Below are 14,129 nucleotides of genomic sequence, written 5' to 3'. Positions count from 1 at the left end.
TCCTGTAACTGTTGCAGTGTTATCTATGTATTTACTTTGTGTATTTATCATATGTCCTATTTTTTTCATGTATGGAACAATCTGGACTGTACGCCGAACAATACTTTTCACTGTACCTCGGTACACATGACTCAATCCAAATCAAATTGCATGTCCAATATCAAGGTGTCTGTAAGCCAGAGGTTCTTGCTTCTTGACAGGCGCAATCTAGAATGAGAGGGCATGGATATAGATTGAGAGGCGGTATATTTAAAACTGAGATGAGGAGGAACTACTCGCAGAGAGTGGTGAATTTGTGGAACTCGCTGTCCCATAGTGGGATAGAATCTGAGTCAGTAAATGGTTTCAAGAAGGAGATAGATATATATTTCTGATTTTAAAAATGGGTTAAAGGGATATGGGCAACAGGTGAGGTGGAATTGAGACCAGGAAGAGATCAGCCATGATTGAATGTCGGAGCAGCTCAAAAGGCTGAATTGCCTACATCTGCTCCTAATTCCTATGAAGACTAAAGTCATCCTTTCCAGCTGAAACTTGTGCCCTAGTCCAGGGTCATACTCCTCACCAATGTCACTTAAACACAGCCTAATAGTATGCATCTGCAGTGCCATGTTCAACCTTTATCTGAGCTTTTATCTCCACCTCGACTATTGTCAAAGCCTACTTCTACCTCAGACATCACCGACCTTCTCCCCCTTCTCAATCCTACTGTCATCGAAACTCTTATCTACAACTATGATTCATCTAGACTCAACTTTTCTGATATCTTCCTCACTGGCCTTCAGTTTAATTAAATAAAAATCCATTTTATCACCTCTATTGCCCATTTCTTTTCCTGCTCAGAATCTCCAAATTTCTTAAACAACTTTCTTATTCTGGTATTTACATTTTCCAACATCACTTATATAGCACATTGGTGAGGCCACAAATCAGGACTATATGTAGTTTTTTGTCTCTTTATCCAAGGAAGGACATATTTGCCTTAGAGGGAGTACAAAGGTTCATTAGTTCCTGGGATGAGGGATTGTGTTATAAGGAGACATTGAGCACACTAACAGGGGGCAAAATTCTCCCGAAACGGCGCGATGTCCGCCGACTGGCGCCCAAAACGGCGCCAATCAGACGGGCATCGCGCCGCCCCAATCAGACGGGCATCGCGCCGCCCCAAAGGTGCGGAATGCTCCGCATCTTTGGGGGCCGAGCCCCAACATTGAGGGGCTAGGCCGACGCCGGAGGAATTTCCACCCCGCCAGCTGGCGGCAACGGCCTTTGTTGCCCCGCCAGCTGGCGCGGAAATGACATCTCCGGGCGGCGCATGCGTGGGAGCGTCAGCGGCCGCTGACAGTTTCCCATGCATGCGCAGTGGAGGGAGTCTCTTCTGCCTCCGCCATGGTGGAGACTGTGGCGGAGGCGGAAGGGAAAGAGTGCCCCCCACGGCACAGGCCCGCCCGCGGATCGGTGGGCCACGATCACGGGCCAGGCCACGGTGGGGGCACCCCCCGGGGCCAGATCACCCCGCGCCTTCCCCAGGACCCCGGAGGCCGCCCACGCCGCCTTGTCCCGCCGGTAAGGTAGGTGATTTAATTTACGCCGGCGGGACAGGCAATTTATCGGCGGGACTTCGGCCCATCTGGGCCGGAGAAGCGAGCGGGGGGGCCCGCCAACCGTCGCGGCCCGATTCCCGCCCCCGCCGAATCTCTGGTGCCGGAGACTTCGGCAACCAGCGGGGGCGGGATTCATGCCAGCCCCCGGCGATTCTCCGACCCGGGGGGGGTCGGAGAATGTCGCCCTAGGTCTATATTAGAAACATAGAAAATAGAAGCAGGGAGAGGCCATTCGGCCCTTCGAGCCTGCTCGGCCATTCATTATGATCATGTCTGATCATCAAGTTCAATGCTCTGATCCTGCCATCCCCCCATATCCCTTGATCCCTTTAGTTCAAGAGTTATATCTAATTCCTTCTTGTAATTACACAACGTTTTTACCTCAACTACTTTCTATGGTAGCGAAGTCCACAGATTTACCATTCTTTGAGTGAAGAAATGTCTCCTCACCTCAGTTCTAACAGGGTTACCCCTTATCCTCAAACTATGACCCACTAGTTCTGGACTCCCCCACCATTGGAAACATTCTTTCAGAACCTACCCTGTCTAATCCTGTTAGAATTTTGTATGTTTGATATGAGATCCCCTCGCACTCTTCTAAACTCCAATGAATATCCTAACTGACTTAGTCTCTTCTCAGATGACAGTCCCGTCATCCCAGGAATCAGCCTGATAAACCTTTGCTACATTCCCTCCATAGCAAAAACATCCAAAGATATGCAGGTTAGGAGGATTGAACATGATAAATTGTCCTTAGTGTCCAAAGAAAATAGGTTAGGTGGGGTTAGAACAAAGAACAAAGAAAAGTACAGCACAGGAACAGGCCCTTCGGCCCTCCAAGCCTACGCCGACCATGCTGTACGTCTAAACTAAAATCTTCTACACTTCTTGGGTCCGTATCCCTCTATTCCCATCCTATTCATGTATTTGTCAAGCTGCCCCTTAAACATCACTATCATCCCTGTTTCCACCACCTCCTCCGGCAGCGAGTTCCAGGCACCCACTACCCCCTGTGTAAAAAACTTGCCTCGTACATCTCCTCTAAACCTTGCCCCTCGCACCTTAAACCTATGCCCCCTAGTAATTGACCCCTCTACCCTGGGAAAAAGTCTCTGACTGTCCATTCTGTCTATGCCGCTCATAATTTTGTAGACCTCTATCAGGTCGCCCCTCAACCTCCTTCGTTCCAGTGAGAACAAACCAAGTTTATTCAACCTCTTCTGGGTTACAGGGATGGGGTGGTCTTAAGTGGGGTGCTCTTTCCAAGGGCCGGTGCAGACTTGATGGGCCGAATTGCCTCTTTCTGCACTGTAAATTCTATGATTCTTCCTCAGATAAGGACACCAAAACTACGCACACTACTCCAGGTGTGGCCTCACCAATGCCCTATACAGGGCCAGGGTGATGGCAGCATTGCCAATGGCTCCGAGTAGGTATTCAGGGATCCCAGTGGTGCAGTCCACGATGAAGGTATTGAATCAGCTGAGGAGGCATTTTAGGGTGGAAGGGTGGAAGGGATGTCAGTGCTAATGCCGCTGTGCGAGAATCATGGGTTTGAGCCGGGGTGGGGGGGTGGGGGGAATAGTGTACACAGGAGGTGGAGGGAAGTGGGGCTGGTCAAGGTGAGGAATTTGTATTTGGAGGAAGGGTTCGCCAGTCTGGAGGAGCTAACGGAGAGGGTAGAGCTGCCGAGGGGTAGTGAGTTCAGGTATCTGCAGGTTAGGGACTTTGCACGAAAGGTCTGGAGGGGGTTCCCTAGGTTGCCGGGATACACCCTGCTGGAGCGACTGCTGCTTCCGGATGTGGAAAGGGAGGGGAAAATTTGGGATATACATAAGTAGCTGGGGGAGCACGGAGGTGAGGGGGTGGTGAAGATCAAGGAGAAATGTGAAGCAGAGTTGGGAATGGAGATCAATTCGGGAGTATGGAGTGAGGCACTGCGAAGGGTAAACGGGACCTCCTCTTGTGCAAGGATGAGCATGATACAGTTTAAGGTGGTGCACAGGGTGTATATGACCTGGGTGAGAATGAGTGGCTTCTTTCGGGGTAGTAGATGAGTGTGAGAGGTGTGGGCGGGGTCCAACGAATCATGCGCACATGTTTTGGGGTTGTGAAGATTCTGGAAGGGAGTGTTCGTGGTCTTAGCCAGGATTGTGGAGGAGGAGGTGGACCCGAACCCTTTGGTGGCGATATTTGGGGTTTCAGAGAAGCCGGAGCTCATGGAGAGGAGGAAGGCCGATGTCGTGGCCTTCGCCTCTCTGATTGCACAGCGGCGAATTTTGTTGGCGTGGCGGTCGGCATCGCCATTGGGGGTAGCAGCATGGTTGGGTGGCCTGTACGACTTCCTGCGGTTAAAGAAGATAAAGGATGAATTAAGGGGCTCAGCAGGGGAATTTGAGAAAAGGTGGGGGGTGTTTGTGACCATGTTTGAGGAGCTATTCATCACAGGGGGAGTGGGGGTGTGGGTGATGGGGAGCGGGGGGGGGAAAAGGGGAATAATCTGTACAGACTGTATAGTTGATTGTTGGGAAGTATGTTTCCCGGGGTGTTTATTTGCTGTAACCTGCTTTGATACATGTTTGTAATAAAATATGTTTTTTTTTTAAAACAATACAATTGCAGGAAAACATCTCTATTCCTATACTCAAATCATCTCACTATGAAGGCCAGCATACCATCTGACTTATTTACTTTTTTTTAATTAAGGGGCAATTTAGCATTGCCAATCCACCTAACCTGCACATCTTTTGGATTGTGGAGTGAAACCCACGTAGACACGGGGGGAATGTGCAAACTCCACACGGACAATGACCCAGGTCCGGGATTCAAACCCGGGTCCTCAGCACCGCAATCTCAGTGCTAAGCACTGCGACACCATGCTGCCCCATCTGCCTTCTTTACTGCCTGCTATACCTGCGTGCTTACTTTCAGCGACTGACGCCCAGTAATAATAATAATCTTTATTAGTGTCACATGTACGCTCACATTAACACTGCAATGAAGTTACTGTGAAAATACCCGAGTCGCCACACTATGGCGCCTGTTCGGGTACACTGAGGGAGAATTCAGAATGTCCAATTCATCTAACAAGCACGTCTTTCAGGACTTTTGGGAGGAAACCGGAGCAGCCGGAGGAAACTCACGCAGACACGGGGAGAACGTGCAGTCTCCACACAGACAGTGACCCAACCCAGGTCCCTGGCACTGTGAAGCAACGGTGCTAACCACTGTGCTAGCACCATACTCCAGGACACCATGATCTCGCTGAGCATCTATTCATTCAATTTACATCCATTCAAATAATAATCTGCCTTCCTATTTTTGCTACCGAAGCGAATAACTTCACATTTATCCACATTATACTGCATCTGCCATGCATATGCCCACTCACTCAACCTGTTCAAATCCTACTGAAGCATCTCTGCATCCTCCTTACAGCAAACCCTCCACCCAACTTTGTATCATCTGCGTATTCCCTGGAATTTAGAAGAAATAGGTGATCTCATGAAAAAATGTAAAACATTTTAAGGTGTTTGACAGGATGGATGCTGAGAAAATGTTTCCCCTCTCTGTGATATCTAGAACATGGAGCCACATTCTCAGAAGAAGCGGTTGGCCATTTAGGACTGAGATTAAGAGAAATGTCCTCACTAAAGGGTTGTGAATCTTTGGAATTCTCCATGTGAGAGAGGTGTGAATACACAGCCATTGAATATATCCAAGAAGTCAATAGATTTGGGATACTAAAGGGAATTAGGGATACTGTTGGAATGTGGAGCTTTGGTAGAAGATCAGCTATGATCTTGTAGGAGAGCAGAGCAGGCTTTCAGGGCCAAATGGTCTACTCCTGCTATTTCCAAATGTTCTTACATATCCTATCCAATTTTGATCTACTACACACTCTTCTATCTCTGCTTATTGAATCTCTACAGTGCAAAAGGAGGACATTCAGAGGTCTGCACCGACCCTCTGAAAAAGTAACTTATCTAGGCCCATTCCCATCCCCTAACCTGTACATCCCTGGACACTAAAGTGCAAATTCTTTCTCATGGCCAATCCACCTAGTCTACACATCTTTGGACTGTGGGAGGAAACCGGAGCGCCCGGAGGAAATCCACGCAGTCACAGGGAGAAAGTGCTCCACACAGACTCACCTAAGACCGGAATTGAACCGAGGTCCCTGGTGCTGTGAGGCAGCAGTGCTAACCACTGTGTCCCCATGCAGCTCTACTGCCCAACTAATTAGAGGGGTGGCCTGATTGAGATGTACAAGATAATGAGGGGCATGGACAGAGTGGATGAGGTGCAGCTGTTCCCCTTAGTTGAAAGCTCAGTTGTGAGGGGACACAAGTTCAAAGTGAGGGGTGGGAGGTTTAGGGGGGTTTTGAGGAAAACCTTTTTTACCCAGAGAGTGACGGCGGTCTGGAATGCACTGCCTGGGAGGGTGATGGAGGTGGGATGCCTCACATCCTTTTAAAAAGTACCTGGATGAGTACTTGGCATGCCATAGCATTCAAGGCTGTGGGCCAAGTGCTGATAAGTGGGATTAGGTGGGCAGGTCAGAACCTTTCAATTGTCGGTGCGGACTCGATGGCCGACGGACCTCTTCTGTACTTTGGGATTCTGTGATCTCTATTGCTGACTCCTGTAGCACAGGTCTCTCCAGCACCCAGAATTCACATCAATGCTAAATTGTTTTAAGGCAGCGACAGGAAGAACAGGTATTCACTTGACCATTTTAATTGCGACTGGCTACGTGTGTTTTGTCGTGAAATCATCATGCAAAAGCAAGCTTTGTTATTATCTTTGTAGTGCTGTCTTGATTTACCATCCACTACACCACATCTACACACATGCACACTGGGGAATTGTAATGGTCAGCCTTCCTTGTAAAGACAGAGATAGATAGTTTTTTGATTAAAAAGGGATCAGCGGTTATGGGGAGAAGGCAGGAGAATGGGGATGAGAAGCATATCAACCATGATTGAATGGCGGAGCAGACCCAATGGGCTGAATGTCCTAATTCTGCGCCTATGTCTTATGGCCTATGGTCTTGCGTAAAGGATATTGGGCCCCGTAATGCAGCCAGTTTACAGTTGCTGGTTAAATGTAGAAACATGGCTTATCCTATTCATTGAGCCTCATGGAGCAATGCAACAGCAGCTCGTGAAACAGTTCAGGCCATTTTGCATTGCTAAAGGTGCTGTATAAGTAGAATTGTTCAGTTGTGAGGACATGAGCTGATGTGGTGGTGCATGCAGCTGCTGATTCTTGAGTTGCAGCCAGCTAACATTACACTGCCTAATCAACACACATACACCTATTTGTTCCTCATTCATTGTTCTCAATAAAGCCCCAATACACAAATGTTATTGTGAAAGTAATTTGCTCTTTAGCTGGATATCTGTCAGTGGCAGATGTCTACTGTCAGGCATCCAGCTGACGAGAGGCAAAGGCACTTTATACAAAAAACAATGAATAAAAGACCAGAAAAAATCATTTTAAAACAGTAATAAAACTGCTGACTGAAAATCTTTACTAAACTACTGAACAATTCTCTTTGGTCTTAATTACTAATCTGCCATCAATAACAGACTTGACTCCAAAGTCTCACTGAGTTCCGTTGCAATATTAGTAATGAACAGTTTAATCGTTACTCCCTTAAATATTATTCTAATTACTGATCAATTTAAAATAAATGCAGAACATGTTATTAAAGTGGTCAATAATAGGATTTCATGCTAACATGTTCACTGATACGAATTTTCAAATGTAGGCGCCTCCACGGATGATGGTAGAGTAAGCATGCACGGTAGGAGGGCAGCAGTAAGTTAACCGGTGTTATAGATAGATACAACCAGCTAACGTTACACTGCCTTACCACCATGCACAAAAACACCATTAGCTCTTGTGTATTCTTTCCCTGTTTGGAAACAACAGAAGCAAGGACCATGGGGCAGGTGACAGGGTACTTAGCGGCTGCTATCTAAACAATATGCAGCCAGCTAACTGTACACTGCCTGCCTGCCTCAAGCACTTCAAGGATTAACATTCTGGCTTAAAGATGCTTTATTTCAGTGACTTGTCTCAAAAATATTTTTGGTATTCCTCCAAATAGGATAAACGCCAGTGTTGGACAAGATTATTACACTTTATTTATGTTGATGGCAGGAAAGTAGATCAGTAGAACAGCTCCCAATCCAGATATGTAGGTGCATATATCATGTACTATTAGACCATGGAAATGATCTCTGAAAGTATATACATTAAAGATTTCACAAAAATATCAGCACCATTAACCCAAGTACTATTTACAAATATATTAAAAAACTGACCCAGCCACAAGTATTGCAAACTATATGAGGAGGCAAAAAATACAAATGTTGTGGCAAATTTCAGGGAAAACTCTTGAAAAATCCCTTCTCATCCTGTTTGGCAATCAACCAAGTTATCGATGACACATCACTGGACACATGTAATGTAATCCCCAAACATATTCCAAATGTCTCAGGAACATAAGACTATATTTACTACATTACAATAGTGACTACACTTTAAATGCACTTCATTGACTGTAAGGTGCTTTGAGACATCCAGTAGCCATGAAAAGTGCGATATAAATGCAAATCTTTTTTCTCCTTTATGCAGGCCCAAAATCAATAACTTCCATCCACCGGCCAGCTCCAAATATCATAGACTGCTAATTTTATTTTACCCTTAATAGTTTCGTCTGTCAAAAATGTAGCCATCATTTTTCCAAAATTTGTAATATCCTCCACATCCAGTGTCTCCCTTCTGTAGGTTATTCTACATGTTTACTGCCCTCTACATCAAGAAGATATATTGTAATGGTGAATCCATTCTGGGATCTAGTTCACTGACGTCCAACATTATGGGCTGAAATGTGCTGTCAAGTTCTATGGTTCAACCCACTTCACATTACATTGTCTTAAAATACCTGGCCCTGTAATTTTGCAAGGGTTCTCCTGACCCCCTTCCATTGTGCCATAGGAGATTGGCCCCACATCCATTCTCCATCCCTCTGTTTTATGGAGAAGATGTAAATGTTACAACTGGCCATTGATACCAGCTCGCTAGGGATTCCAAACATCTCCCCAGAAGTTAATGACAGGAGATCAGAACAACACACTTGCAAGCATTCAGGCCTCATATGTTGTCTCTTAATGTTAATGCTTCCCAATTTGATTGATGCAAATGTGTTTCAATTGATTTTCAATGGTTAAAAATAAAATGAAATCTATGTGTTGGGTTACATTGTTATTACAATCTATTATAGATAATCACAATAAGTGTTTGTATAGCGTTGCCTTGGGTGTACAGTTAATAGTACTGCCACATTTGAGGGAAGAAAATATGATCATAGATGACCACGTCTCACAATTCAGGTTTTGGTTCGATGACTGAAGTTGGATTTTGATGGGATCTGTGGAGATACCCATTAGTTGGACAAAACCTTCGAAAGAAGATAAGCATGGATTCAGGAGAGAGAACTTGGGAAAGGATTGTAAAATTCAGTTTGAAAAAACATAAAACTGTTGGTTTTCTTGTTCCCAAGGTAATTTTAGGATGCAATTGGATTCCAGAATGGTTACAGCATAGAAGGTAGTCATTCAGCCCATTGTGTCCGAACTGACTCTCTGCAGGAGCAATTCACCTCATGCCACTCCCTGGCCTTAACTCCATCGATGAAAATCTGTTTGTTTGAACAAATTTAGAGCTGAACTGTTTCAGATGTGGTTCTAAAGTCATTGATAATATTACAAATTGAGGTTTTGAAACATTGAGCTGGATTTTCATAGCACAGTGGAGGTATCAGTGCCTACAATTTCATGCTAGTGGCCATTTTGTTGGCCTACACCCCACTTCAGCCTATTTTGAGCCAAGTTACTTTGGGTTGTGATGGCTACTACCCACCAGTGACAGCTAGCCAATCAGGTCAACTAAAAAGACTCTTCAAACATACAATCTGGAAATTCACCCGACCGATGCAAAAACCTCTGGATGTATGGAGGCAGCCTCCTCATACCTTCCCACACCCCCAACTCACAACTATGATTGCCAACGGGTTACTGCTGGTTAGCTGGATTGGCCATGATAAACTGCCCTTAGTAACCAAAAAGGTTAGGAGTTATTGGGTTACGGGGATAGGTTGGAAGTGAGGGCTTAAGTGGGTCGGTGCAGACTTAATGGGCCAAATGGCCTCCCTCTGCACTGTATGTTCTATGTTCTATGCCACCCCAGGTCTTCCTCAAGAGGACTCCCTCCTCCACGAACAGATCTGGTAGCTGTGAGCACATTTTGTTTTTCAACACTGAACTGTCTTCAGAAGGCGGCACCACCGTGAAACACCCTCTCGGTCCCTTAGCAGCAGCTCCCACATCTTCAAATGGAGCTGATGGCCAAACAGAGATTTGGGTGCTCAGGCTGGCCCTTCATGCTGTGGAGCCCGCCCACTCTCCTTAATTGGACAAAGCTTTCGGAGGCAGACTCTTAATTGGCCGCCTCCTCCAATATCTCCCTCGGGATCCCATTGTTGGTATTTCCGGGTTCCTGACCCACATTTCATCCTAATGGTACGATTCAGGTTCCGAATTGATAGTTCCGCCCATGGATTAGTTTCACAGTGTAAAACTGCCCACAAGTAATTATTAATTTCTCTTGTATTTTGTTCTGCCTTTCTTATTAAGCAGTAATACAAAATAATAAACATGGAACTCACTTGCCATACCTTTATTAATGTCTCATTTTTATGTTAGTGAATGAGGCTTCAGCCAAAATGTTAGGTTCTAATTGGAGAGTGTATTTGAAACTGGATGTTAGTTTGGTGCAGTGGGTTATAGCAGGGCCCTTTCATATGCCGTACCCAATTTGAATCCTGTTCAAGAGTTATGGTAGCCTTCTCCCATTGACTACAATTACATTTCTGCTATTATTTTTGTACTGTGCCAAAAGCTGCAATCTTATGCCTATTTTCACAGAAATGCAAATACAAATGCGCATGTCCACTGCTTACACACTCTGGGGTTAGCTCTGTATTAAAGTTATGCATTGGGATACTGGTCTCTGACTGACTAAAATGGGAAAATGCACAGCGTGCTGATAGTGAAATAACCTGAGAGAAGCAGTCTCACTACCATTGCTCCAGTATACATTTATCTATTCATACTACATTTGTGGCATTTAATTAGTGCAAAAATATGATAGTGCAAAAGTACAATATAACAGTACTAAACCTGAGCAGTCTCAATTCAACTCAGAATATGGAAATGGGAACTTAGTTTAGAAAGGTCACAGCTGGTTAGAAACAATAGATGTTCCACTGAAATTTTCTTTAAGGAACATTGAATGCAGAAAAAGCATTGTCTAATATCTAACCCATACCTACCTCCTTCCCCCTACCCCTGACCCCAGTTCTGATCAGGTACCACAAAGTGTTCCATTGCTCTTAATTGGCATTGCTCAGTGCGATAGGGTTAAATTCACTGAAACTGAATTTGCTTGAATCCCTGGTTACAAAGCTCATTTATTGCCGGTTCCAATCCTGAACTCAGCATTGCTTCGACCTATAAAGCTTTGGCACCATAATTCATTTATTTGACTTTATGTAAGTATCTTGGAAACTAGTTTAGTGTTACATTAGTGCCAGAAAATCAAGTCCAGGTGACCCAATTTCATAAATTCTACCATACTGAACTGAAGTCAGAAAGCCACTGAGACAAAATGTATTTGAATTGTATTGTAGTCAAAGTGCTATCTAAAGTCTGACTAATAATCTACCTAATTGCATCTTAAGTACAAAGGTGCAGCAGTCAGTATGCCTTTGAAGACCGCTGATGATGAAGTGCTCTCAGATGCAGCAGTGTGGAGTGTAGCTAGCAGCTGCTGACCTGTCAGACACAACAGCCAGCTAGCAGTACACTGCCTAACCGCCACATCTTTCTTGCCTTCCCTTCCTTTCATTATAAATCTGACGCAATATGTCTTGTTCTTCTTTCAAAGTGGGTTAAGTGCTTCACCAATTGTACATTTTTGGCCACTCTACATTAAAAATGTTACACAATACATGCAATGTTCTATTTTTCAGCTGTTGGTTAATGCTGGCTTTTAATAAGCAGTCGATGATGTGTACCAGGGAATAATGACAAGGCAAATCTTTCACACTCTGAAGATTGCACTTTGTGTAATGCTGTAATCGTTTCTAACTCATATAAGTGCCAAACTGAGAGTGCCACCATCAATCATTTGCACGCATCCATAATATATATAACTGCAGAGTTGGCAAAGGCAATTTAATTCAGTATTTGTTTCATTTGACCTTTTAATGGTAGGTCTAATAAAAGTATGAATGGCCTTGGAGCTCCATGTAGTTGCTGCATGAGAATATCCACCTTCCACTTTCTGTAAACTTCAACCCATCTAGGTTGTGCTGCCTGTATTCTAACTCACACCAAGTTCTGTTCACCCATCACCCCATGCTCACCAATTTACATTATCTCCCATTCCCACAATTTTAAAATTATCGTCCTTATTTTCAACTCCCCCCATGGTTTCACCCCTCTCTATCTCTGTAAACTCCTCCAGCCTGAAAACTCTGTAAGATCTCTGAGATATTCCCAGTTCTGGCCACTTCCGCATCCTAAATGTTAATAGCTCCACAAATGGAGGCTATGCCTTCAGGTAGCTGGGCCCTGAGATTTGGAATTCAGTTCTTCAGCCTCTTTATCTCTCTCCCCTTAGTCAATTAGAAAATAGTCCAGCTTCACTCATAGTGTAAAATCCATGCTGTTAAAATCTAGCTTTTCCCCAAATTTTGGTTACCTATGTGACTGTCACCTGTTGCTTGACAATGCACCTGTGAAGCGCCTTGTGATATTTTACTAATTAAATTACTAATTGCTTTATAAATGCAAGTTTTCATGTTGTTGTTGAAGGATTATTATGTGATTCAATCCATACAAGCTGATAGAGCAATTGATTATCTATATCAATATCTGTGTTCTGAATGTGTTTTTGTGTCTGAACTTGATTAGCAATCATTTTAAACCCTAGTTCTGAAGATATGGATAAGATGTTTGGCATTCTAAAAAGGTACCTTAAACAGTCGGTGTACATATTGCTGTGAACTCCACTTAGTTTCATTGGCAAGTTTCTTCATTATTTTCTCCTATAAAATAAAATGGTGATAATTTAAACAAAAATCTGATTTTTACTGTACTTTGCGCAGCTTCGAGCTTAAAATGAACAACGCTTTTTTTTCTCATCCAATAATTTGTTTATTCCTGTAGTTCTAAGCGAGGGTTTTTTACTCACATACTGCAATAAATAAGATTTTTCACTCCAAGCTGGAAATGTACGTGAACAGAAAACACTTGACAATCGTAGAAAGTCTGACAGCATCAGTGGAGAAGAAGGGAGCCCTTCTCTACACAGATGCTGTCAGGCCTGCTGCGATTGTCCAGTGTTTTCTGTTTTTGTTTCAGATTCCAACATCCGCAGCAATTTGTTCTTATCCCTGTAAGTGAACGTGCAAGTCTACATAAATAAATAAACATTGCCCGATTTACTGTAGCCTGTTCTTGGATATCTACTTTGCGTTTTAAATTACGATCGCTTGTCCGCTTTTCATCCTCACATCCAGCTCCAACTCCGAGATAAGAATTCCTCAGTCAGTATCATGCGCCCACTGAATACGATTAAAGCTAAGTGACACTTACCCATTGCATTTCCCAAGTGACACTTACCCATTGCATCTCCTCTCCTGTCTTGGTTTTATGGGGAAAGCATCTCTCTAATGCCCACTCCATTCTCCGACGGGAACGGTTAACTAGGGTTAAGCGACACTAAAATAGATTCGAAGAAACGCTCTCCTTGCTCCTATCTCAAAAAATGTCCCCTTTCCACTGTCTTATCTTTCCAGTTGAAACAAGTGCGCTACTTCCACTGACTGATTGTACTTGTCTGCACTGAGCCCTGGACCTGCTGCTTCCTCTGAATCTCTGCCTCTCCGCTTTTGTTTTTAAAGTTTTTTTGAGCGCCGAGGCAAGCGGGAAATACCCAGCCTCTCCCCTAATAGGTGGAAAGTGGGGAACGCCCCCGGGGCCGTGACGTCGGGCGAAGGGATTCCCTCAGCGAAAGCCCCGGCATTGGCTGTGGAAAGCAGGCCGGCACCGGCCCGCCACTCACAACACAAGAATGGCGGGGCTTGGAAACAGAAAGAATTTACGGGAACACAGGGCAGCTTAAGGCGGGAAGAGGGGCGGAATGGGAGGACAATAAGCATCAGGCAATTTAAACATACAGCAATGTAAGATTGATTAACTCCCATCAATGTCCCGAATAAAGAAGGTGATTGTTTAAATACTGATGAGTGGGGTTCAAAATAGTTATGCAAACTTTTGAATCTTAAAAATCATACAATAGATTCAGTTGGATAATCTCCCTCGCACAAACAGAATAAAACTGTTACTATCGTACATCTAGACTGAGGAAGAAGCTGCATTCATT

General features: G+C 44.3%; 1 protein-coding gene across 1 annotated transcript in view; it reads right to left on the bottom strand.

Moving 5' to 3' along the window:
* LOC140409414 (cell division cycle protein 20 homolog) overlaps positions 1-13,590 on the bottom strand; it is a 147,376-nt gene extending 133,786 nt beyond the window's left edge. Inside the window, exons 1-2 of the mRNA XM_072497853.1 lie at positions 13,367-13,590; positions 12,718-12,789 (exon numbers count right to left, since the gene is read on the bottom strand). Of these exons, the coding sequence (XP_072353954.1) occupies positions 12,718-12,789; positions 13,367-13,429 (135 nt within the window). The 5' untranslated portion in view covers positions 13,430-13,590. The remainder of the gene's footprint in view (positions 1-12,717; positions 12,790-13,366) is intronic.
* Positions 13,591-14,129: the final 539 nt, after the last annotated feature.

Source organism: Scyliorhinus torazame, chromosome 3, assembly GCF_047496885.1.
Source record: "Scyliorhinus torazame isolate Kashiwa2021f chromosome 3, sScyTor2.1, whole genome shotgun sequence".
Classification (NCBI taxonomy): Eukaryota; Metazoa; Chordata; class Chondrichthyes; order Carcharhiniformes; family Scyliorhinidae; genus Scyliorhinus; species Scyliorhinus torazame.
This window is presented reverse-complemented; position numbering and strand designations above follow the sequence as displayed.